Source organism: Varanus komodoensis, unplaced genomic scaffold, assembly GCF_004798865.1.
Source record: "Varanus komodoensis strain SLA01 unplaced genomic scaffold, ASM479886v1 scaffold6_4, whole genome shotgun sequence".
Classification (NCBI taxonomy): domain Eukaryota; kingdom Metazoa; phylum Chordata; class Lepidosauria; order Squamata; family Varanidae; genus Varanus; species Varanus komodoensis.
Window position 1 is genome coordinate 8,197,494 of NW_025336347.1, and position 27,407 is coordinate 8,224,900.

Consider the following 27,407-nt stretch of genomic DNA (forward strand, 5'->3'; position numbering starts at 1 on the left):
GTCTGTTAGCCCTCATCCAGTTGTTAGCCTTCATTGTCATGGCCAGGCACAGTTCCACAACGAGGAGGGGTGTGTGCGCGTGTGCCTGCCCCTCTCCCACGACGGCCGCGTTGCCGGGGTAGCTGGGTGGGTGACTCATCTTGCCTCTGAATGGCAGCCCGGAGCTTTAAAACGGCTGGAGCAGCCCCGGCTCCTCCTCGCCGTCGCTGCTGCCCTGAGGGAAACCCCAACCGAGGCTTGCAGCTCAGCGAACTGCCGTCGCAGCCCGGGGGAGAAAAAGCGGTCGCCATGCGGAGCCTGCTCTGTGTCCCCCTCCTCCTCCTGCTGCTCTCCGCGGGAGAGTCCGCGGTCATCACCGGGGTGAGCGAGGCAGCCTCTCGAGGCAGGGCAGCACTTGCAAATATGCTTGCATTGCATATTGCAATGGCGGGATGCTAGTAATTTCCGACGGTGCCAGCGGGTGGGACGCGTGCGTAGTGCGTGCGTGTGTATGTCTCTCCTCGGAGGCTGCGGCTCTTTTGGCGGGAAACTCGTGAGCAGGCAAAGCACCCGCGGCTTGCCCAGGACAGGGTTCAAAGCGGGGCGGTGTATAGCTTGCAAAGCCTCAATGACCACACGCATCGCGGGTATCGGTAGGGAAAGTCACTGAGGAGAGGTTGTCTGGTGGAGGGTCGTGTGAATGTGTCAATGTGAGAGCGCGCGTTGTGAGTCGAAAGTGGGGAGCTAGGACATGTTGTTGGTTTTCTCCTGTAAAAAGAAACGCCGTCAGCGTCCAGGAGTTGTTCCTTCGATTCTCTGTTGGACGTGGTCTGCCGTTGGCGAGTTTCCCTTCGGAACCCGCCAAATAGGACATTTATGCATGGCTAGATCTAGCTGTGTCGGAGTCGACCGCCTTCCTTGCGGACGGGGATGGGATGGTAGGGACGTGCTGAGTTGTCAAGGCGGGCTTAGAGGGCGGGGATGCGAGAGGAGTGGCGGGCGTTTTGACCTGCGGGAGAGGGCGGGCGACGCAGGCAATGGCGGGCCAGGCGCGGGGGTGGAGGTATGAGTTTGCCCGGCTCCGATTTGCAGAAGTTTATGGTGGCAAAGCAGTTGTCTGATCTTGTGAGACTACACCCTCTCCGTGTGTCTGCCCGGAACTGTCCTGGAAGGAAGAATTTGTCCCCAGGATTGTGTTATCAGGCGCCAACGCTCTGGTGAGGTGCGCTCACGGTGCGGTAACGTGCAGTGCTGTCCTGTCTACTCAGAAGTACCTTCCACTGCGCTCCGTAGACCTTACTCCCAGGTAAACAGGCATAGGACTGTAGCCTTGGGAATCGCTGCGGCAGTTTACACCCTTGCTGGGAAGGACGCCTGCTCATCCTAGCTTGGCAGCAGCACAGCTATTATATTTAGACGACTAGAATAGCATACTGTCTCCAAGGGCTTCGGTGAGTAGGGGGGGTGGAGTTCGGGAGAAGTTGCCCCCTATACTGGCCTTACCTGGAACTGAGGTTCATTTGCACCCAGTTGTACTCTGTGCGCGAGGATGGGTGAATGATCCGAGCTGGGAGCTTCAGGCTGGAACAGACTGTAAAGACTTAATAGGGTAATAGATAAGTCCCAATGATCATAATCAAACGTCTGAGCTTCGACAAGACTGGACTTAATTTCTTGACACCCCCCCCCCCCGTGTATGAAGGAATTCCTTTCTGAGATAAAATCCCTCTTGGATTTGATTTTACTTCCTTGGTTTCCCACATCTACCTTCTATGCCAGATTTAATTCCTGAGACAGGCTGGGGAACGGTTCACCGAGCTTTGGGAGAGTTTCTAATACTGCACTATTTCTCTGCTTCCTTCTCTACTCCAGCTTTTCAAACAACCGTTTAAAAGGATTTTCACCTGTTTTGTCCATACTTTATGCAATCGATTCAGTGCAATATTGGGGAACAACAAGGAAAGCCTTCTGAAAGTTTCCTTTTTCTTTTCAAAGTTCTAAGCATGTATTTATCTGGGTACACAGAAACTGGAAATCAAACTGTGATTGTATAAATAAATCATAGTTTTCTGCAGATAGATAAATAGGCGACAATACTTTAACTTTTAAACATGGCCCTACTCCTTCTTCTAAAGACTTAGTCTCAAAAAAGAAAGAAGAATAGGAACAGCTCAAAGTCTCCCTGAACTTATGTTAAAACTACTTCATTAAATAATTATCTTGGTTATATTTAGCACTTTTTCTAGATCGGCTGGCTGTTCTACTGTGCCTTTGATCTTTAATCTTAAGCCTTTTTGGAATTTCACCATACTTTCTCCCTTGCAATGTGCTTTTATTGTTTAGTTTGGTGTTCATTTTCAAGGTCAAGCTGGTGGCAGGAAAATGGGGAGAAGAAAGAAAATGAAAACTAACCATTTGGACAATGTACACTGCAGCCAGTGTCTCTGATGGGCAAGTGCATGATGGGAAGGGAAGTAATGGAATGAATGAAGGGAAGTAAGTAGCACAACCTATATCACATGGTTTCTGTCTCACTATCATACTGCCTTTTGACATGTCTCTTCAAAAGTACTTAATAGAACATCAACTCTCTCTACTGCCTGGCAGTTGGCTGGCACTGGTGGTCAGTCTCAGTAAACACAAAGGATTGCACTGACAATCACAGACCTGGCTCTGCCGACCAACATTATATTGTTGAGGTCATCTCAAGAAAATTTGTTAAATTTGCACCTCTATATTTATTTGGGGAGGACACAACCCAGTCCAAGTTCTCCTGCCCAAGAGGGGATCCAGGTTGTCAGGTGTTGACAGGAGAAATGCTGCACATGAAAGTAGCATGTGCACAAGGCAGGAATTTGATAGGAACTTAGATTGTGTCCTAGAGTGGTGTTTTCCTTCCTCCCCCCATCCATGCATATTAATGAAAGAATAGAAGAAATGCCAGTAACTAATATAGTGTTCAGAGTAAATTGCCTTTACTCCCTAGTGTCACCTGTAGAAATGTTAACTCTTTAAATAGCCATAGTCCAATAGCAACAGATGTTGAACATTTAATCAAGCAAGACAGCAGTGCTAATTTCTATGTGTAGTATTCCTGATTATTTGATTAATCTGTGGCCTAAGCAGGGAAAATTATTGGTGATCCTACTATATTTTCTGGTAAAATACTGATATTAAATATTTTAATTGATAAAATTGTTTTTTGAAGCCCACAAGTGTATAATCCCAGTTTTGAGATTGCCTTGCATGGGGACAGGAGGGCTAACCCAGCCCTGCCACAAACCTGATAAAATTGCCTCGCCTACTATAATCCTCAAAAGAAAAACAAAGTCCACACTGGTACCAGTGGGAGCATTTTTTCTTTTGTCTTCCAGAAAAAGAAGAGACCACTTTAGGAAGTCAAAAGAGTAAGATGAAGAAATGGGTAGCATCAAGAGAAGGGCTTTTGATCCACTGCTTTTGATCTTCTCAAAGTAACTTAGCTGGCCACTATTTCAAAGCAAAAATAAAAATAAAAAAAAAATAAAAAGCCGCACCAATCCATTGAGCCTGGGCTTTTGTTAACAAAAACAATGTACAGTGCAGTAATTCCTGTATGTACAGAACAGTATAGACTGTGCTGCAACTTGAGTTAATAAGTAAATTGAAATTTCTGCACAAGTAAGATGAAATCTAAAATGGAGAAATAGTAAGTTAAACTTAAACACAATTAATAGTCTATTATCCAGCAATTTATTTATTTATTTATTTATTTATTTATTTATTTATTTGTGGCACTGTTCTGAGGAATTAGTGTTGCCTTTCCTTGTTATATAAACCAAAGTAAACTTACACTTTATCTATCTGAATTTAATAGAAAGTTATATTACTGAGTATTGGTATTACTGTATAGCCTATTTTGAAAAGGTTTCCCCCCTCAAGCTACAGATATTTGGTACTATTAGCTTGTTATTCAAATTATATAATTACACAGTCGAGTATAGTACCTTTTTTCTTCTAAACTGAACATTTGTTTCAGTGGACAGTAATGCTCCCATGACAGCTCATAAATTCATCCCTGTGAATCTGCCTATTTTTAAATTATTATTATATTACGTAATTCCATTTTATCCTCACAACAACAACCCTATGAGATAGGTTGGGCTGGGAGTGAGTAACTGGCCAAAGTCATCCAAGGATCTTCATGGCTAAGTAGGGACTAGAATGCAGATCTCTCAGTTTGGAAGAATCTTTTGGTATTTAGTAATCTTTGAACATGAACTAAATCAGTGCCCAAAATATCCTGATCTCCTAGTAATCTGACAGTGCAATCCTCTGCAAGCTTACTCTGAATTAAGCCACACTGACTTCAGTAGAGCATACAGCCCAATAGGGGTATATATCAGGGGGTGGCCAAACTGTGGCTCTTTGAAATTATTTTGTGGCTTGAGGCGGCCGTGAGCACACCTGGGGACCTGCATATTGCCCCCTGCAGGCGCCTCCTTGCTGGCTGCACTTGCAGCTCTCACACTCCAGATGTTTACTGTAAGTGGCTCTTCCATTGAGCAAGTCTGGCCACCTCCGGTATATAGGATTGCCTCTTGACTCTATTTCTTGATTTCACTGAGGAATTGATATCCACAGGGATTGATATCCACGAAAGTTTATGCTGGTGCCATAAGACCTTTTGGTTTTGCGGCAACATATTTATTCCTCTGGGGTGGGGGAAAACCCGTACTTTGACATCCTAACTATTTAGTCACATTACTTCTGTTTTCATATGAAGTTTTCCCCTGCTTTAAAGTTTGGGTTTAGATATATTTTGAAGCTTCAGAGGTTCAGAGGACCAAGACATCCTAAATGGGCTCCTTCTTATCACCATTGTCACCAATGGTTTTTACTCCTCATCCTCTTTCTAATTATCAGTACTGCTTGTTTTGCTTGAAAGGAGGAACTAGTGAAGCAAGTAAGTAATGGCATCTACTGGTAGTCCTTCCCACTTCCCCTGGCCACAGAGCAAGAGACAGGTGAACAACAAGGTTACAGAGGTGAAGACAAGGAGCAATTCCAAGTACTTCTTGTTAGTGGGCCTCTGTGAGATGTGATAAATCACCAAGTACCTGGCCATGCCTACCCTTGATAGTGGTCTTATTTCACTTAGTATTTGGTATAGATACGTGCCATCAAGTTGTTTCCAACTTACGGTGACACTGTGCATGAATGCTCTCCAAAGTGTCCTTTCCTTGCCCACCCTGCTCAGGTCTTATTAACTCAAGATTGCTCCTTCCTTCCTGGAGTCAAAACATATCCTGTTTTTTCTCCTTCTGCTTCTGCCTTTGACTTTCCCTAGCATTATTGTATTTTATTCTCATTCTATGTCCAAAGTACAACAGTTTAATTTTTCTCTTTTTTGCTACAACTTTATCTTGGCAGTCTCTGGTTGAAGTGGGCCAAGGGATGTACAATCTTTCACAATTTTAGTTCCTTCATCATTAATAGTAAAGTTGTGTAATTCCTCTGTAAGTCATGATTTTTGTTTTCTTAATAGTCAGCTACAGTCCTGCTTTTGCACTTTCTTCTTTCACTTTCATCAGGAGTAATTTCTACTTATTACTGCTTTCTGCCAGGGGTATCATACTATCTATCTATCTATCTATCTATCTATCTATCTATTTATTTATTTAAAATATTTATACCCTAGCCTATATGCAAAAGCATCTCAGGATGGCTTACAGAATAACAATTAATTAAAATATACATAAAATCAACAATAACATATCATAAATAAAGACAAAATCAAAACAGAATCAAAAACAGGAACAAAATCAAAATGCAACTGTAAATAGTTAACACCAGATTAAAATTCCTAGCACTTAAAATGGTGGACAGATAAAAAGGTTTTCACCTGGCGCCAAAAAGAATATATAGTCAGCACCAGGCAAACCTCTCTGTGGAGCACATTCCATAGTCTGTATGCATATCTTAGAATATTGAAGTGTCTTCAATCCAACCATTTCAATCCAACTCCTTCTTCTGATTCTGTCCCAGCTTTTTGTATATGTTCTGTGTACAGATGTAACCGATGGCAAGATAAAATATACCCTTGTCTGACATATTTGCCTACAGGAAACCATACTGTTTTTCCATATTCAGTCCCAATGGTAGCTTCTTGTCCATGATACAGGTTACATATTAGGACAATCAAGTTCTTTCAGAGCCATCCATAATGGCTTCTGGTGATCCACAAAGTCAAAGGCTTTGCTTTCTAATAAAGCATACTGATTTTCTGAATTTCCTGATTCACTCTAGTAGCCAACATAGATTTGCAATATGATGTTAATAAAAAAGGCGAAAGATTTACACGATCTGAAAAGAAACCAGAGTATGATCTTGCGTGCCTCTTCCTTTTCAGAATCCAGGTTGAATGTCAAGCATCTCCTTTCATAGGGATTATTAAAGGATTATTAAAGGTCTTCAGTCTGTGGGCCATTGTTTTATGTTCCTTTTTTTTAGGATTTGGACTGATTCTCTGCAGCTTGGGATAGTTCTACTGGTACCCTATCTACTCTGGGTATGTTGCCCTTTCAGGGTGTTTTCAGAGTGTCTTTCATTTCACTTTTAATATTGCAGGTACCTCATCACAGGATTCCTCTTCAAAGGAGTCAGTCGTCTATCTCTTCTGTTTCATTCTTTCCTATATTGTTTCTACCTTCTCTTTAGTCTGATCATACATTCCCCTGTTGGTCTTTCAGCATTCTAATCTAGGTATGGTTTCTCTTTGATGTCTTGGATCTAGAAGAAGTCTCTTGTTTTTCCTCTTTGTTGTTCTCTTCTATTTCTTTGTGCTGGTCATTTGAATAGTTCTTTTTGTCTTTACATGATAATTGCTGAAAAGTTACATTCAGCATTTTGACCCTATTTATTACTTTTTGCTTTTGCTTCATGCCTGTCCTAAAGAATTGTTTCCTCTGTCATCCATACAGGCTTTTTCCTCTTTTTCAAAGGAATTATCTTTTGGCATTCTTCTCTGGTTTTAGTCCACAATTCTTCTAGTTCACCATCAATTGATTTCAGTAATGGAAATCTGACCTTAAATTCCTCAGAAATGTTATTTAATTGCATTTTGGCACTATGATGCTGTTAGTGATTTTTTTTAGTTTGATTCTGATTTTTGATATTAAGAATTGATATTCACTAACACAATCTGTTAATGGAGTGTAGGTTATGTTGCTAGGTTTTCCAGGAATTCTGACTGATAGTATTTGGTTTGACTTTTAATTATATCCCCTTACTGCCTGTGTTACATCTTGCTTCAGTATTAGTCACACTGTTTCCACTGAGTTTGTCATTTCCAGACAAACACTTGGTGAAAATGCCCCATTCCAGTCCATTTTAGTTTGCTTACATCAAGTACTGCAATGTTTAGTTGTTTCTTTTCTTGTTTTACAGTTTCCAGTGAACATTCCAGTCATTTAGTATACAGAGAAACAAAATCCAATAACTGGTTATATCCATACCTGCAGAAAGTAAAGGTTTATATAACAATATTATAATAATATTAAACATTTAAAGAGCTTTCTGTCTGTTAAAAAGAAGAGAGTATGCCTTTGGTTGGTAGGCCCAACTGAGTGAGTTTTTTCACAGGAATCTTATATCCATAAGTGATCAGAGGCCTTCTGGTAGCAGTATCTTACTTGTACCCTAACAAGGAGACCTTTTATAGGTTAAATACAAACAGCTGGCCGATTGTCACATACCATAATATTTTTTTCAATCTGCACTATTGGTTTAGATCAGCAGTGTTGTTTACTTAACACTAAACTTGTTTCATGAAAATGCCATCTGCTATGCCTTTTTTATGACATAAGGGCTCACTGACAACCTGTTACCATTACCATGGCTTTTTTTTTTTTTTTTGGAAAAGGAAAATAGTGACTGACCCATCATGTCATTCTACTGGGCCTTGATACTAATACAAAATAATAATGTTTCGTGGATCCATATGAAGGATTACTAAATAATCTCTGCTTGACTTGAGCTGGACTCAAGTCAGAGGTTAACTTTGCTTAAACTAAGAAAACAAGTATTTGAACTGACAGCATAAGACAATTGATATATCATTTGCACTTGTCAAAAAGAAGAATTAAAGAATTAAAAGATTGCGAAACTAGACTAGATCACTGTGTTTTAGGAACGTTATATGAATTACCCAAAGTATAATTTAAGATCCAGGCAGCTGCTCAGATTTTTTTCTCTAACATTGCTGTTTCCTTGTGTAAGCAAAGTCTTTTAAAAATACAAGCTTTTAGATATATGAGACAGTAATGGAACAACCTAGGATATTTTTAGAAATTTTGTTTATCTAATACTGTGTGTTGTTTTATTATATTTAAGGCTTGTGACAAAGATCTGCAGTGTGGTGAAGGCATGTGCTGTGCTGTTAGTCTCTGGATTCGAAGCATACGAATATGTACACCACTGGGCAGCTCGGGAGAAGATTGTCATCCTTTGAGTCATAAAGTTAGTATGCTATCCTGGTACTGTGTGTGATACTGTAACTGACAGGGTAGAAGGAAATAAGAATATATTTTGTTGTAAGTCAAACTGCATAAAATATTATCCATTGCAAAAGTGCAGGAAAATTATACATTACCCAGGAACTTGTCTTTTTATGGAAATAGCATCGTAAGAACTTACGTAAATAAATAAATTACTGTCAGTACTATTCTGTAAAATATCTATGAGTTCAAAAGGTGCAGTGTTGTTTTCTTGCATAATCAGTATTTTACATTTAAAGTATATTCTTGTATCCTTTAAATGACTTATGATAACTCAGGTTTATGCTATTGATTTCTAGAGCCATTACTCGTTTCAGTAGACAAACTTCAGATAATCAAACCTCTTCTTTTCTTTCTTCCAGACAGATGAGACAGTTTTTCTTATTTTTTATATATTAACTACATAAAATGAATTTGAACCACCACACTGCTTAGATACTGAAGTCATTCTAAGCTCAATGACCTTCCTATTCATCCTGCTCCTAATCACCACTGTTCTAAGTCATGTTTTCAAAATCTATCATTACTGTGTAACATAAACATGACAAAAGTTCCTCTTCTAGTACCAGAAGGTATAGATGGTTAGGTAAATGGCTGTTGCTTAGCTCTGAAACTGCTACAACCTGTTGAACAAGTCCCTTTTAATTTTTTTGTTAATTTCAAGAAATTCTATTAACATTTTAGGTTGTTAGTTGTATTTAATTGGACTGAAGCCACCTGCAACCTACACCATTGATTTCATTGAAACATATTGTCAGTTTAAGCCACAAAGCTAAGCAATTTAAATGAAAGCCTTGGACTTCGTAGGCCTTATATCTCTTTAAATTGACATAGGACTGTGCCCTTACCTTGTATACAGGCACACTTCATACAAGCTTTTAAGGGTGCAATCTTGTGCTGGTTTAGAGAGAAAAAGTTCCCATTATATCCAGCATTTCCCCAGCCAGATATTTTAGGGTTGTATCTAAAATGTTATTTTTAACATTCATGGTGTAGTGACAACATTGTCTACAATGCGGCTTCTTTAAGAATACCATGAAACACCATTATTTAGTTCTTTGTTTAAATGTTTGCAATAGATAGATCTTTTGGGAATATCCATAGGACTATGAAGCACATCCTTTATTGTACTGAGCATATATACCATGGGAGACAAATCAGTCCAAAATATAGAATATGAAGTAGAAATATTTAACACACCACAACTGGAAAAGGAAGGTCCACAGATCTGATTGCCTTTCCGACAGTGTTCCTGCTACATACCAAATCAGTCTAGAAGAAAAAAAACATAATAAAGAATTTGTAATGTGCTGTAAATGACATTATCCCATTCTCTGGATTCACTTTGTCATATGCTAAGAAATGTGGTCACTGGGTTCAAATAATCAGGGAAGGAAAATAAGCCAGTGTAGCTTTTTTTCTACCCCATACATGCATTTTGTGTACCACAGAATTACTATAATTACTCTCTCCAGACAGTTTGTCATGTTATTAAAACTAAGTGAAGGTTGGGGCCAGGTGACATGATTAACTATGCATTATGGTAATTTGGTGGTGTGTAGCCAGCACACACAGGGCAGAAAAATAAGCTACAGTGGCTTATTTTCCTTCCCCAGTCTGAACTCTGTATTTTAAATACTAAACTCCTGATGTGTTTCATACAGAAAATGTTCTGAATGCTTGACAAAGTAATGTTGGAGATGATTTAAGTAAAATGAATTCTGCTTGGACAAGTAGGTTAGTGCCCAGTTCCCAAGGTGATCCTGTTGAATGTTTTCATTTTGTATAGCCAAATATTGAATACTGTATTCATTAAAGCAAAGGAAATTATTATTCTCCCAAAATATGACAAACACAGCTGCCCCTGTTAGAAGGTGCAATTTGAAGCAAGATGTCATCTGTAGGAAAACAACTGCCAACTACATTAGACCAGGGTGAATTTGATTTAAATCATTATTTAAATCTCAATTTAAATCACTAGTCAGCAAGACTATATTAAAATAATGGTTTTCTACATAATTTACACACATGCCTGTCTTACTTGTAAGAACTTCTTTAAAATGTTCACAAATTCGGGCTCTTTTACAGCCTGCTGCCATTATAGGTTATCTCCTCCAGGGGAAGAATAATATGGTAAACCTCAGGCTTCACACAAAAAGATCCAAAGACCTGTGGAGGGTTGCGCAAAAAGTTTCATTTTCATTTTTACTGCTTGCCCCTCCCTCCTCACACTTAGCTTCTTGTGCAGATCTATTCCATTCCCAACAATCTTCTTCTGTTCACTGAATTTTTTGAAATTTCACAGTTAAGAGGTAAGGGTTGATTCTGTGTGCACGAATTTGCAAAAGAAAATGGGATTAAGGTCTTTTTCCCAACTCTGTAGGTTTATTTTGTAACTTTTTTGCTGTGAAGAAGAGGCAGTGTTCTCTGCAGACACTAATTCACAGCTTTGAGAACGGTAAAATGAAGCATCAGTGATATCTTCTAGACAGAAAAATTGCCCAGTAATCCTACAGAAACCTCTGTAAGAGCATGTAATTCTGAATGGATTAATGGAATTCATTTGCCAAAAAATTAAAATGTTGCATCAATATACAGCCTCATGCTACATCATTAAAAACTAATCCTTATTTCATGATGAATAACCTTTGGACTATAATGTATCTTAAATAGCAAACTATCTTTAGACATTTTTTCTTCAAAATGCATTTTATTTTAAAATCCAATTTAAATCAAAACATCTGATTTAAATTTTTAAAATCTGATTTTTTATTTAAAAATCATTGAATTTTATCCACCCTGATTAGAACTTTTTAAAAAGTGGAGCCTCCTTAATCAACTATTTTGTGGTGGAAATTTAGTGCAGAGAAGATCAGTATGCAGTATGCAGTTAACAATTTTAATATGGAAAATAGTGCAGGATGTTGTTTTGCCTCCCCATGTGCCATTTGATATTAGTGTAGAAATTTTAGCATTAACAATTGGTGCTGAAACTACTTATTGCTCAGTGTTCTCCTTAGTTTCTTTAACTTTAAATATTTTTTTCTAGGTTCCATTTGACGGACAAAGAAAACATCACACCTGTCCATGCCTACCCAACTTGGCTTGTGTTCAGACTTCTCCTGGCAAATACAAATGTTCACCTGAGTTCAAAAATGTGTTTTTTTTAGCAAGACCATGGTGAAAGGATCTGCTATCATTGCTTATTTCACATGCGAAGTCCCTTATTTGTTATTGTGATGAAGTTGTTTGTCAGAGCAAATTTTCTACTACTGTATTTCCCCAAAAATAAGACCAGGTCTTATATTAATTTTTGCTCCAAAAGACACATTAGGGCTTATTTTCAGTTGATGTCTTATTTTTTCATGTACAGAAGTCTACATTTATTCATGTACAAAAATCTACATTTATTCAAATACAGTCATGTCATCTTCTGGAACATCGTCATGCCTCTCCAAACCGCAAATTGTGTTGCAACGGACGTACTAAATGCATCCGTCTGGCTGACGATCTTAACTGGGGCTTATTTTTGGGGTAGAGCTTATATTACGAGCATCCTGAAAAATCATGCTATGGCTTATTTTCTGGTTAGGTCTTATTTTTGCGGAAATGGTATACCTTTTTATTTGCCCATCATTTTAATTGTTAGGAATTTTAATCAGGTTTTAACTTCACAGTGGCTTTTTGGTTTTGTTTTGTTTTGTTTTTTGATCTTGATTTTGTTTTGATTTTCTTTCATTTGTGAATTGTTATTGGTTTTGTGTGTATATTTAATTATTGCTACTTGTTAAATTATCTGTTTCTGATTTTTGTAAGCCGCCCTGAGATGCTTTTGCGTGTAGGGCGGGGTATAAATATTTTAAAATAAATAAATAAGTACCATCATTAATAGCAACCAAGATATTTCCAGCTACACCATTCTGGAGAATTCTGTGTCTTTTTTCCCCAAGAGTACAAGAGAAAATGAGCAGAAGTTAAGCTGGCCAGGCATCCTATTTTATAGATACCAGTCTTGGAAATCTGGAAGAGGATAGTAGTCTGTTTGAAACTGTCCTCTGTTTAGTTGGCCATTCAGTCCAAGTCAGATTTAAAGAATCACCAGGAAAGAGGAAAGTTGAAGTTGCCCTTCAACAGTAGGTTCCTGGGCAGAAGACTGAGCAAACACACAAGTCAGCTTGTCAGTCTTCTCTGTTATAGCAAGATGTATCATATTTGCATTTGAATGATACATCTCTAAATTTTAACCTATGTATGTAAATATGCATATACATATATGCATATTTGTATTCATTTGTATCCATTTGTATTCTCTTTTCCTGTTGCAGTTTCTCTCTTTTTAAAACACCCTTCCTGCAACAGGTAGCATTTATCCTATAAGCCTTGTGGCTGACCACTAGAAAGCCAATAAATCTCCTGGTTTCCATGCCTGCAAACACAGGTATTATCAAGAAACGGGAGAGCCTCAGTGCGTGATGGGTGGACTGTATTTAACTGGATGGGTCATAAATTGTTCAGCTTGGTGCCTCATTAATATTATGGTTAACTCCTCTCTTACCGAGTCCGGTCTTAAATTTCCTCAGCTCTAGGCATTTTGATCATTAAGTATGTAGAACTATCAAGTCAGTTTACATAAACTATTTTCTACATCTACTAAGCTTGATTAGAAGTATTTGTACAGCAGAACATAATATTGTTACTAGTATTATATTTCAATCACACATTTGTTTTAACAGTTATGCTACCATTGTCGTTATGTGCCGTCAAGTCATCTCTGACTTATGACAACCCTATGAATTAATCCGCTCCAACATGTGCTGTCCTTGACAGCTGTGCCCAGCTCTTGTAAATTAGATTAGACAAAATACTTAGTTTAAAGGTTTGATCAATGCAGTACCTTCTTTGATGCAGACAGATCTGCACCATAGCACTTAAAGTTTTTAAAGACTATTATCAAATTATTTTCAAAAAAATTACTTAAGTATGGGAAAAGAAATAATCATTTGAATTTTATCTGGCATAAATTAGCAATTTGTCTGAAACTGTATGTTTGAAAGGATTTTGAAATACCTAACTTCTTGTTATGTAAATATATTGATATTGCTATGCAACAATTCTGAATCAGAATAATGACAGTATGACATTCTATTTATTTATAATTTTATTTATTTATTTTATTTAAAACATTTGTATGCCATTCTTTACGAGAATGTCTCAGGCTGGCTTACAACATTAAAACCAATAACCAATAAAAACAATAAAACGATACAATAAGTAGTAAATAATAAATAATTATTTATTTTTGCACAGTAATCTTTCGTTTTTATTCCATGAAAGGTATTGTTACCTGCCAACACTAAATTAATAAAATATATTAATAATTGTATACAAAATAGGCACTACTGAAGATTTCTAAGGAGCGCATTAGAAAGTTGACCCAAGAATCTACTTAGAAAAGGCAGTCTTTTAAAGTTGACCAAAGTTTCCTAGGCATATGCCTTTGAAAATGAACATTTCATGAAAAATGGTTAACCTTTGTGGAGGTGTTTTAATTCTATTCTACATTTTTCTTTTTATTTATGCTCAGACAAAAAACATACATGATAATCCAATACATGTTTATTTAGAAATATATGGCATGGAATGGGGATGACTCTAAACCAAGTGTGTACAGTAAAGCAGCTTTTCCCATGTTGGTACCTTCCAGGTGTTTGGGTCTATAGTTAATGTCATTTCTAGCTGGCATGGCCACTGGTCTAGGACAAATGGGTTTCCAAAACATCTGGAAAGCACTGGGTTGGATAAGAAAAGTGAATGCTGTGTATACTGTATTGGATTTCTCCCAGTTAAATTTTCCTTTCTTCATCTTTGCTTAGTGATTAGTGTAATGTTAAAGCATACATGCATCTATATGATAAAAGAATATCATAGACTGAATTAGCTTCTCAGTGCATGTGTAACTTGGTCAAAGAACTATCAAAGTTGTATGGCTAATCAAATGTGATAAATTTCCTATGTCAATAAAATTTCATGCGAGGGGGAAATTATTGCATGTAGGCTATCACACTAACATTTATGTAGCTTGGCGCAATGACAACAAATGTTACGATACCCCATTTAGTGGAGCTTAGTAAGTGTTTGCTTATACAAGTAGCATAATCAAATGGAAGAGCTTTGGACTATACCATTTTAGTTTGCTGATTAAAGGTTACATGCTTAAACTTTTAGTAATAAGCCCTGAGTTTAATCCAGAGTCTGCTTTCTCTGGACAGAAGAACTTTGTTCATAGTTGTCTCTGCTTGATTTGGGGGAGTCTCCCCATGCACCACAATCCACCCTCTTCAGCTCTCTATATAGCATGTTGTGGGACCAGGAGTGTGGGAACTCTTCCACCAACTCAGTTACACACAGCTAGTTCTGATTCCAGGCCTCTTACATATGAAAACAACCAAGTCAGGAAAAAAGTGAAGAAAAAGCTTTACAAAGTAGTTATGTGCTGGGGTGAATTTGTCATGGAGCAATCCAGCTTAGAACTAAATTGTGCTGATTATATAAACTAACCAAAATGGAAGATCTGTTATAAGCTGGCTCTGATTTGTCATGACAATATATTTGAAGGCAAGGAAAGCATGCCGTCATCCATCTTTACTGGCACAAAGTTCACTCAAACTAAAGCAGAATTTCTTCTGGAAATCTCTTGAGTACTAGAAGTCAAGTTCAGACCACATATTGAAGGAATGAAGAAGATGCCAGAACCTGTCCTAGACAACCAGTAATAGTACTGTCAAACGGGGGCTTCTAGGAAACTAGCACTATTGCAATTTTCCCATCAGTTTTAAAATACTCCCCAAATAATTTCATTATAGAACGCCAAAATTTACTATTTATCTTCCCTTGAAGTGTCTATATTAGTTATCTCAATTATTGAAAAAAAAAGTGTCTTTGAAATAAAACTGATTATTAAATTCTTGTTTGATAGTTCTTTAACTTTTTTTCAAAATCTATGGACATATGAAATAATGCAGTGCAGCATAAGGTTTGTCTTCAGCTTCTGAGCTGTATTTTGTTTTCAATATTATATAAAGAAACTCAGAAGCAGCAGCTTATAATAAGCCTTATAATATGGAATAGCAATAAATTTGTTTTGAATTCATGGAGCTATGAAATAAATTTAGCTATGTGCATTATTTCATATAAGTCATATTTTGTCAAGACTAAAATTTATCAGGCCTTTCATTAACTGGCAAGCTATTTTTCACAGTCTGTACTATGAAGTCCTCACTGACCCAGACAGCACATGCATTGAAAATAGCAAGAACAAAGATAAAACTGCTAAAACTATCACAAAATAAGGACATTTTGCATGTTACTCTCCAACATTGAAAAAGTTGCAAATTTTCCATTGCTAGGGAACCTCAACTCAATCCTGCATTCTTTGGCTGTAGACTGCTACAGTTGTAGGACTTTTAATGTCTAAATATGCACTGGACTCCATCCTAAGGTGTCTTGAACTCGGGACATTTCTGGCATAGTCAGAAATATAACGAATGCTGCCTCCCCTCCACCTGGCCGCCTCCCAACCCTCCCCCCCCAAAAAAAAAAAAAAATTTCTAGAAAACTGATTTCAATGTTTTTTTTTTAATAAAAAAAAAAAAAAGGAATATTTGTTGCTGTTATATACAACAACTATAATGATGTGGGTGCATAGCCATTAAATTGCAAGTCTAGAAATAAAAAGAGCAAGAAAGGTTTTCCAGTTTTCAGGCCATTAATGTTTCCGTTCATACCACGTTCCATTTTGAAATATTTCCCTTTTGTCCTTACACCTAAATATTTATCAGATATGAAATAAGTGGAGCCTGTTTTAAAAATTCACCTTGCAAATTTTACAGCTGAAGAACCTACTTTCTTTGTCAATGTTCCTTGTTTGTTTGCTATCACATTTATTATCTTGAAATAGGACTCAAATTGGGTGAAGTTGTAGGTAAGAAGCTGCCCCATTCTTTTAAATGTTGTGCGCACAGTAATTAATAGCCAGCTGACATCTTTCTAGCTTAGTAATGTTTCTATTTGAGAGTGTCCTCACTGAACCAGCAGGTATGTAACGATCAGGCTTAGATATTTAATCATCTGCTCAGCTTGGTCTGAAACATGTAAATGTTCATTAAATGATATGTCCCCAGTGTGTGTCATTGTGGGACACTTAAGTAATTAGCTTTCTAAACATAATTAGTCATAACAATATACATATTGTGCCAAGTATGTCCACATTTTAATGCCTATTGCTTGCATGAATGCATAAACACTTTCAAAATGTGTGTACAATGCACAGATGGGTGCTTCAAAGAAACAGAAGGTGCCAAGAAGCTCTTGCTTTAAACAAGATGTCTCAAGAATGTCCATCTTGACAATTATGGAACATGTTTTCCAGCAGAATATTCTTTTATCACAAGAACTGAAAAAGAACAGAAGATAATTTTATCCCTGTTAACGTTATGAATTACAGAGGAACAAAGGTAATTCCTCTGTCTTAAGAAAATTACTTGATTGATGACACTAACAAATTAACAAGAAAATGGGTTTCGTATTCACCTTGGTAAGCACATACAAAGATCTGAAAATGAAAGATCTGTTGGTATAGATGAATTCTGTGGAATCATTCAGGAAGAAGATCCTTTGGAGGAACCATGTAGTTTGCCTGGCAGAAACATTTATTTGACTGGAACTAAGTATTTCATTATTCTGCACTTTCTTTTAGTTTCTCCAGTTTAGCAATGCCCCTTCTTTCATGAGCTCAAAGGAAATAAGCAGAATGGAAAACACAAAAGGGCTACTCTGGGGGTCAGCGACTGGAGGCTGTTGGCCAACCTGTCTTCCTACAAAGTGCTATAATGTGGAAGGTGATGGAGATTTTCTCTGTCAGAGCCCTTGGATCGGCACAGCCAGTAAATGTAGACAATACTGAGCTAGATGAATGAATAGTCTGGCACAATGTCAGGCATGGGTCTTCCAGTTGTAACCTGTAGGCAAAAGGGGGGTAGAAAAGTAGCATTGGAAGGACAGACAACCTAAATAGCCTCATAGATTGCTTTTACAAAGTACAGGTCTACTACGCCCCACTCCCATTCAAAGGTGATCCTCCAGGAAAACTACCTGGCGATGAGGGGGCTACATTATCAACCAGTAGGAAGCCGCTGCAATCACCAAACTCAACTTCAGAAACTACCACACCCAATTACTAAATCCAATGACAACATCTTCCTTTGATTTGCCAGTGAAGCTGATCAACTGCTTCCTTTCCATCATTCCATCCTTCTTCTAGAGTCTAGTTGACAGACAGACATAGACAGAGCGCTTTGAAACATTGTCACAAAACAACACGATTTCAAGTCTTAAATTCTTTTTGCTTAAGGAAGGTGATTTTTTAAATAAATGACAATTTGTTCAAGTAGCGATTATTCAAATGACAGAGAAGTAAGGGTAATATTTATCCTGTACGATCTGTAAATCTTAGTTTAAAAAAAAAATAAGCTTGCACACGTGTATGCGCGCACACACACCTTTTTAACAAAAAAGGGTGTGTACTCATGGATAAGATGCATAAGCTTGTGCTATCTAAAGTACAATCTGAAGGGTGATGAAACTAAATGAAGGAATCCACCAGTTGGGCAGGCTCTGATCTTTCAAAAGCTATGCTGGATTCTTAATGATATGGCAACTTTTTTGGTGTTTTTTTCCCCTTCGTGTTTATATCAAGAAAAAATATATATTGTTAGGAGTGGGGGGATGATTTCTTTAGACCACTTGTTACAGATACGGTGCAAATTTTCTCCATGTCAATGTGGAACTGCTAAGAGCAACATGTATCCTTTGGAAACATGTCAGTTTCCTCCCTACCCACCACATTCCTTACGTGCCTCTTCTCCTCCTCTGAGGTTGGAGTTTCAACTTTGATGAGTAGATCCAATGGAAAAAAAATAGAGGTAGGAAGAAGAAAACTGAGATCAGATCACAGTGTCTGAGGTCACAGAACTGTTTTTGACCTCAGAAAGCAATTTCCAATCAATTGTGTGGCCCATGGGATGCCATCCCAAGAACCCTAGGATTCTCTCCTAGTAATGTTAGGTTATGTGATTCTTCATGCTTAATCCATTTTCTAGTAGACACTTGCCCACTCTGCATCATATGCAAATACAAGGTGCATTTGGAAAAGGAAATAGGCATTTCATGACCAAACTATGTTAGAGCAATGTAAGTAAAGTATGCACTGACACAGTTTCTCAGACCTGTTCTCCCCTGCAGAGGAAGGCAGGATGCGCTCCAATGGAGCAAAGCTCAGGGAGCCAAGGTTTCGTTTGGATGCCAGGAAGCACTTCCTGACAGTCAGGACCCCGAGGGTGTGGAATGGGCTTCCACGAGAGGTCGTTGAGGCCCCATCGGTGTGGGTGTTCAAGGATAGGCTGGACATGCACATGGTGGGCATGTCGTGAGCGGAGCCGGCTGGTGCCGGAGGTCAGACTAGATGGCCCGGGAGACCCCTTCTGACTCACTCTGTTTCTATGTTTCTATGTTATGCAAAAACAACACACAATGCAAAACAGAAACGAGCCAGTTCCCTTTGCTACATAAACAAATAAGATTAATTATATTATCATTATAAGAGGCATTTGTACCAGCAGGCAGTAAAAGTTAAACAAATAAGTTTAAACAAATTAAAGGTTAAAACACAAACATGAATATTAAAAAAGCAAAAACCACATTTATCTGTAATAACAATATTAGGTTATGCAAACACTTCATGAACAGAATGAAAAAGCAAGCACCAGTTGTTGTTGTGTGCCATCAAGTTGTCTCTGAATTATGGTGATCCTCTGAATGGAAACCCTCCAAAATGTCCTGTCCATGACAGACTGCTCAACTCTCAAAAATTCCAGACTGTCTTTTATGGAGTCAAGCTATCTCATATTTGGATTTTCTTTTCTCCTTCTACCTTCAACATTCCCTAGCAATATTGGCTTTTCCAGGGAGTTTTGCCTTATCATGATGTGTCCAAAGTATGACAGCCTCAGTTTTGTCATTTTTGCTTCTAGAGAAAGTTCTGGTTTGGTTTGATCTAAGACTGAAATTGTCTTTATGTCAGACCAAGGCATTCACAAAGCTTTCCTCCAGCACCATGTTTCAAATTCATCAATTTCGTCCTGTCAATGTTCTTCACCCTTGAAGCTTTCACATTCATACATAGTGGATAATCTTGGCCATGGTCTCCAGAGAAACATCCTTGCAATTGATGATTTTTTCTAGTTCCTTCATGCCCTTCCAAAGCTATTCACTGCTAACAGTAAAGCTGTGTAATTCCTCTGTAGCCATAATTTTTGTTGTCTTAACATTCAGTTGCAGTTCTGCTTTCTCACTTTCTTCGTTCACTTTCATCAGGAATAATTTCAATAAATTGCTGCTTTCTGCCAGCAGTATCATGTCATATGAATACCTTAAATTATTGAAGTGTCTTCTACCAATTTTCACTCCTTCCTCTGATTCTAATCCAGCTTTCTTTAGGATATGTTCTCTGTATGGTAAAACATTGTGCTTGTCTGACTGAAAATGTCCCATTCTAGTCCACTTTAGTTCATTCAAATATTGCAATGTGTAGCCTTTCAATTTCCTGCTTTATGGGTTCCAATTTGCCTTGATTCATACTTCTCACATTCCATGTTTGACTTTCCTTTGACCTTTAATGCATGTCAACCACTAGACTTCTTTCAGCTTTGATCTAGTGGTGTCATTTGCAACAGCACTATTTATATTTATCCTTTGCTCTTCCCCGATAACTCATGTGCTTTCCAACCTGGAGTTGCACCTTCTGGCACCATCACTTGTTTCATTTCGGATCATAGGGTTTTTTAAGGTAGGAAGGTAAGAAGATTCAGAAGTGGTTCACCATTGCCATCTTCAGCACAGAACTAACCAGAGTTAGCTTGAGCATCACTGCTGTTGCGCATGAAACATCTTCAACCAGTGTTGCCTTCAGCTACTCCTGCTGCCCATAGCTGCCCTTCAGAAGTTTCTCTGTCCACATCATCATTGCAGATATCCATTATCTTCTGCTGATGTGACAGTTCCACCTGAAGAATGACTCTGTTGTCTTCTGTTTGACCATTCCATTTTGGGTGACCCTGCTAGGAGACCAACCTAATGAGACAGTCTGGCCTCCTGGAGACATTGTTCTGAGCTTCTCTGACACTCTGAAACCTCTTCACCATGTTGAGGTGTAGATCCAGGAGGAGGAAGTTACCAAGCCATCATCAAAATAGTACTTCATGACTTGCTATGAAGAGCGAAGCCTTATTAACAACAAAGTGACCTGCTACAGATCTCATAACAGGGCCACTGTACTATCCAGTCATAGTGAATTCAGAACAATCAGAGGGGGTTTGCCCCATAATGTAAAATTAATTGTGCAAGCCATTTGTGTTAGATAAATGCTACATTTAAATACCTTGGCCCCATGGCTTAACGAGTCAATTTATTCAACTGCTTCCTGTTTACAAGCAGAGTGGCATTCAGCCAGAAAGCACCCTACACTTTTTCAGAGGCTGAGAAGCAATTGTATGAGACAGTTTAAACAGATGCACAAGATGAAGACAGACATATGTAGGCCTTTTCTCCAGAGAGATACATTCTTTAACATTCATTCATTTTTTAACATTTATCTCTATGGTTGGGTTATTGAGACCGCAAAGCTATTCACATCTACCTGGCAGCATAGAATGGCTACTGCATATACAGAAAGGAGGATCAGGGAGGCTTGTAAACAGCAATGCCTGTCCTACTGTACTTTCTCCAGGAATGTATGACTCTAATCTGGCTACAAATAATAGCAATTTCCCTAAGTTACTACTTTCTAGAAGTGTTGGACTTGAACTCCCACCATCCTTGCCAGCTTCCTGATCCTTTTTTTAAATGTAAGATGCCAGGTATTGAACTTGGGCCCTTTCATATGCAAGCATGCACTCTGTCACATAGAAGATGGCCATAAACCTGGTGAGACCCTCTAGGCTCTCTTCCACAGAATGACACAAATAGCCTGGATGAATCCTGAGATCCGCCGCCCAAGGCACTGTAGTTGCCCAGTGAATATGGGCCTTCTTTGTTTCACCATCAGCATCATGCAGTGCATCAAATGTACAATATAAGCATTCTCCCACGTGGCTTCATGTGCATGATCATTTTTAAACCAGTTCTCTCACACACATACACGCCACACTTTTAGCTAACGTGGTGCATCAGACAGCTTTTCCAAAGCCAATATGCTCACTAACATGAGTGGTAAGGAAGTTCGCATCTTTTGTCATGTCAATTATGAGTGAGTGATACTTTACCCAACCAGAAGTATGAATTTTGAAATGCGTCTGTACCTACCTAAATATTTACACATATTTGCTATATAATAAATTATCATTTTTGCATCTTTTGATGATTGTTTACAAGTCAAAGGAAATAAAATGTAAGGGTACAATAAGGGGGATATAGGAGGCTGCCATCTACCAATTTGGCCTTTTGGTCCACTTAACTCAGTATTGTCTGCACTGTCCTCTACAAGCTGCCAGACAGGGGTCTTCCCAGTCTTATCTGGAAGTATCAGGAATTCACCCTGCATGCAAAGCTAAACCCCAGTAGCAATGGAAGACACACCCATTGCATTGTTACCTCCAATAAACAAGCCTTGCAGAGTTTCTAAAGTTTAGAACCCTGCAATACCTTTTTGATTAGAGGTGACACTGGAACAAAAGAAACGTGTATACCATGCAAATGGATGCTTTTCATTCTCTTTTAAAATTAATAACTTACCATTAAAACCATTGTTTTTGTTCTGAGCTGCCTGTAACCCCTTCCCCCTTTCTAAAAGATGCTTTCATTTTTACTCTACATGATACACCAGTTATGAAGTTTGTAATCCTTTTAAAATCTAACCCAGAGAACTTGAGCCAGGCTGAACTAAGTGGAACTAAAATGGTTATTTACTATTAGAGGATTAAGCTGACCCTCTCAATAATCATGATGTCTAAACTGACTCCAGATTGCCTAAAATGTCTTTGGCAAAATAACTAAATATTCTTATAAGTTTTAATAAGTTTTGTTGTGCCCTGGAAGCACTGTTTCCAAACATTGTTCTAGTTGAGGATGAATATCCTTTCCACAATACTCATGTGATACAAGAGCCACTTTCCCATAACTAATTCCTTCCTATGTGGTTGGAACTGTTCAACAACCCAACAGTAGAAGCTGACTGCATGGACATTTTCCTCAAAATCCTCTCCACCCCCAGGTTCTGATGGGGTGCAGGTTCAGCAGCTGGAAGCTGCACAATCAGCTGTCCCCCACATGAGGTTGGGTCGTTTAAATGGGAACCGCCTGTAAGAAAGTAACATGCTAAGTGCTCTGTCCCATACACCAGGAAGAGTCACCATAAACTGTTTCGAGGCAGTAATTCTCCCTTAAGTTCACAGCTCCCTCAGAAGTAATCAAAATCAGGCTGTCAAGGAGCCTCTGGCTCTCTGTGGATATAAGACTATGTTCAGTCCTCCCAGAGCTCCCAATGACTTTAGGAGGCTAGCTTTCCAGGGTTGTTTTCTACAAGAGTTATGAGAAACCCCCAGGTTTATACACAGGGAAGTGGCCTCCATGAAACCTTGCTCATCTCAGGAAAATCTGCCCCTTAGTGTGTGGTTAAGCCTGCTGGGCAATTCTGCTCTGCCCTCTTGTTGACGATGGCCCCTTCCTATTGCTGTCCTGTTGCCAGAGACAATGTCCCTGGCCGTCAAGCGAGTGCCTCCATCACAGCCAGTCAAGCTGAGGGGGACTGGTTGCATCAGTCTTCAATGGCTCCCTCCCTCCCTCCATTCACCAGGCTGTGGGAGGCCAGGCTGACCTGAATGGTCACAACTTCAGTTCTTGCAGCTGGGCTGGATGCTGCTGCACCTCTTCTGAGAATGAATCCATCTGAGGCAGAAGCTTTACCTGGACTGGGACAAAATCCCTCCTACATTAAGGAGCATCAGGCCAAGCCCTTTCCCACCTAAGGGAGTCTGCCATGCCCCATCTTTGCAGACTTTCAGAAGGGCCTGAAAATGTACTACTTTATCCTGGCCTTCCTCTGATTATGTGCTAAAACACTTTGTTCTAGCTCAAATTGTCTTTTTGAAGTTTTATTTTATGCTGGTGTTTGATATTTTTAGAATACTTATCCTTGTTTTTATTGTGTGTTTACCTAGCAGGGGAGTTTTATTGTTGCATCCATTTTTATTATGTTTTTTATTGTCATATGTCAGCTTGGGAGGACTACTGCCCTGAAAGGCAGCCAAGAAATATTTTAAACAAATTGAATAAATAAGAATTTTGGAACAAGAGTATTCCTTGTGGGGAAGCCAGCCAATTTCACTTCCATAGATTGTTTCACTCTGAACACTAAAAAGCAGCTGTACAAATGCTAAGTATCATTACTTGGAATGAGTTCCATTTACAACCTTGCAGATTACTTCCAAGCAAGTAAACTAGTAGCTGCAGCTTTTCAGTTCTGTACTGTACTAGGTCAATTAAACCTACCACTCAAGTGCTAATAGAGAGGGGGGCACCTTTTAGAATACAGAGTAGTCTCTTCAGTAGCAGATTACGGGTACAATCCTACACATATTTAGACTTCCAGAATAAGTTGTAGGACTTTTATTCCGTCAAATCATGCATAGGATTGCACCCATATCCAAAGTGGCTGTCTCAAATCACCCTCCTCCAAAACTCAACTAATTTTGGCAGTGCCCACTCCTCTCCACCTACCAATGTGGGCTCTGAGGTTGGTTTTCCAAAGCTATTACAGAAAGAACTATGCAAGGGCTAAAGGTGGGCACTCCAAGTTTGGAGTCCCAGCTCTTACTTGGGAACTTCTCTGAATTATCCTATGGCCATCTAGCTGGCATCTATCAGCCACACAATTATACCTTAAGTCTATTAAAATATACAGAGTGAAGGTTCTACAGCACCTGGATGTTTCCCAATTTTGATTACATCTGATAGAAATGTTTTTGTAGTATTTGCTTGGGGGACTTTAGGACTGGAAACTTAATGGTCTCAGTCACTACTATGCCTGCTCTACAGCAGGTTATGAACGTCCCTTCTCAAACTCTGATTTAGAAACAAAATTCAGACCCTCACCACTGATGGGGTCTGTTTCATTGGAAGTCTGCTGAGGTAAATCATGAGTCAGACCCCCCCCCCCAAACCGTTAAAAGAACAGGGATGCTCCTTAGAAGGTCACCACATTTATTGAGCAGGACCAAGCTGTGAAAGCAACAAGTACTAGGGAGACTTCCTGCCACACCTTTCACTTAGAAAAATACAGCTGCCTATGGATGAAAAAGGCTTCAACTTCCCTGATCTGAATGTGTATCACAAATTATACTTTCTGCTGTGGAATAGTCTGTAACAGAACAGTCTGTTACCTCTTTGCCACAACCCCCTTGAATAGGCCTATAATCTGCATATCTGACACCAATGACCCAGTGGGTGTCACTGGGCTCCACTGATTTAAACAGAGAGGACCCTACTGCACCCAACAGTCAGACAGTCAGAAAGACGTGGGAGGTGATAGCTCATCAAATTTGCTTTCATCCTCTCTTACATGCCAAACCAACCATCTCTTGTAATCAAAATCTAAGAGTGACAAAAAAATGTCCCTCTGCAGGCAGTGGACTGAGAAAGGTATCCTCACTTTAGATCAGTTAATGTGTAAATATGGTGAACTTCTGTTCTTTGTGGAATTAGCAAGGACGTGTCATCTGCCCCAAAACACAAACTGGCAACTTCTTCAAATAAAGCATATGTTCCATTCCCTATATGGTTTCACAGCTTTCACTGCTTCAGAATCCCCACTGTTATAGGAAGACTGGGTTAGTCCTACAAAGACAACCAATCCAACAACATATATTTACAAAAATACATACCACCAGCTTGACATCCAGACACCCAGAGAGGAGGGGGAATTAGAATGCCAGATCCAGCCACACCATTGCTAGACCTTCTATACAATCCATATGGTGTCCTTACACAGCAAAAGCTGCTCTTTTGGACATACTGAATTTCACAGGAAAAAAATCAGGTTTCAGGAAAAAATTATCACCCTCTAAGACATGTTGGTGATGTGGGATGGCAGAAGCATAATTAGTGCCCATAATGTGGACATGCTCTGTGGTGGACAACTAGTTTTTAGTTTGCCCTGAATACGTCATTCTTGCTTAAAGACGTCACTGTACTGCTGAATTAGATTCTCACACCCTGGAAGCTCTCCTTGGCCATCACCAGTGCACTGTACAAGCCCTCATGCTGACTATACAATGAACTGTAGCCTCACAATATTGGCATCCGTTGAGAGATTATACTACCAATGGCAACTTCATCTTAAAGCCCATTCTGACCTTTGGTCAATCTACTACAACCCCTATTAGTGATGTGGAACAGGAACTTTGGATATATGTGTGCATGTGTCTGCGTGTACACACACACACATATATTAGTAATACTTTCAAGATCACTTTAATGCATCTTGGGTCCTATGTGGCTATAATGCATCTCTGATCCTTCCTGTGTAATGACTCCTATGATTTTGTTTTTGTTTAGCTCACGTTTGGTTTTGTTGAAAGATTGTAAAAATCAAAAATATATAATATTGTAAAAATGGACTCACAAACCTTCTGTTCTTTCAGGATGTTTGTGGTTTTGGTGAGGGCAAATTAGGATGCTGTGATTCCTGTGAAGCTTGTCTGCTGCTCTGAGACACTTCTAAAAGCACTTGCTGCTTTCTGGGCAGGCCACCTTGCTTCTCCCCAGGGAGAATGTGCCCTGGGCCATAAGCTCAATGTGACAGCAGGAGTGCTTGCTGGCCCTCCTCCTGTCCTGTCCTGTCCAAGGGGTGAGGTTGTGGTGAGAACACATCTAGGTTAGCTACAGATGTCAACTGAAGCTTGTGGACACTGCCCAAGCCTGACTAAATATGCCAGAGGAACATTATTATTTTCAAAGATGTTTTATTTACTGGGACAGGTTGTGATTATCATCTAATAAACAAGTTATTTAATATATCATATAACTACTTTTGCCCTTTTATAATTTCTACATACCCTGCAGCGCGTAGTAATGAAGAAATACCATTGAATTCATCTACATTATGCTATCATTACTTGGAGCCAAAGTACAAGTAGCCACGGCCTGTGGGGGATGGTTTTGCAAAAATGAGCATTCAGAAGGTAGTAAGTGATCAGGGCCAATCACAAACAGGCCGTGTATCCGAGCCAACCTTGGACTCGTATCTGAACCAACAACCTCATATCCGAACCAACAACCAACTGATGCGGCTTGCTGAGCAACCCTACCCCTTTTAAAAAAAAACTTATAGTCCAGGGGTTGTTAAACAGGTATACACAGGCAGATGTTCTTTTTTTTTTTTTTACTTACATGTTCAGATATATTATCCTTTTCTATGACAAAATGGTGTTTACTCTCAAGTATATTTGTGTTTCACAATTGAAGTAATACATGACTGTCGAAGGATACCTCAAAAAGACAGGGTCCAAAATTGCACCACTGATAAATTGTAATTCAATATCCAAACATGTTGTGCCTGAATTTCAATATAGGGATATTTATTTCCTGTTTTTTTCCTTCAAATATGCATAATATTGAGGTCTATAAAGAGTTTCTAAGCCCAGATCATAACAACTTACTTTTTGTTTTCTGCAATGATATTTCTTAACACACACACACACACTTCAGCAATGAGGAGGAAAGATATGAATCATGTAAAAATCAAACAAACAACATGTTCTCAAGTGCTGGAAAAAGTTTTAA

General features: G+C 38.9%; 1 protein-coding gene across 1 annotated transcript; it reads left to right on the forward strand.

Annotated features, from left to right (window-relative positions):
- Positions 1–288: 288 nt before the first annotated feature.
- Positions 289–11,700, forward strand: PROK2 (prokineticin 2). Its single transcript, XM_044451699.1, has 3 exons — positions 289–360; positions 8,353–8,478; positions 11,566–11,700. The coding sequence occupies exons 1-3, from the start codon at positions 289–291 to the stop codon at positions 11,698–11,700; spliced, it is 333 nt and encodes a 110-aa protein (XP_044307634.1).
- The last annotated feature ends 15,707 nt before the right edge of the window (positions 11,701–27,407 follow it).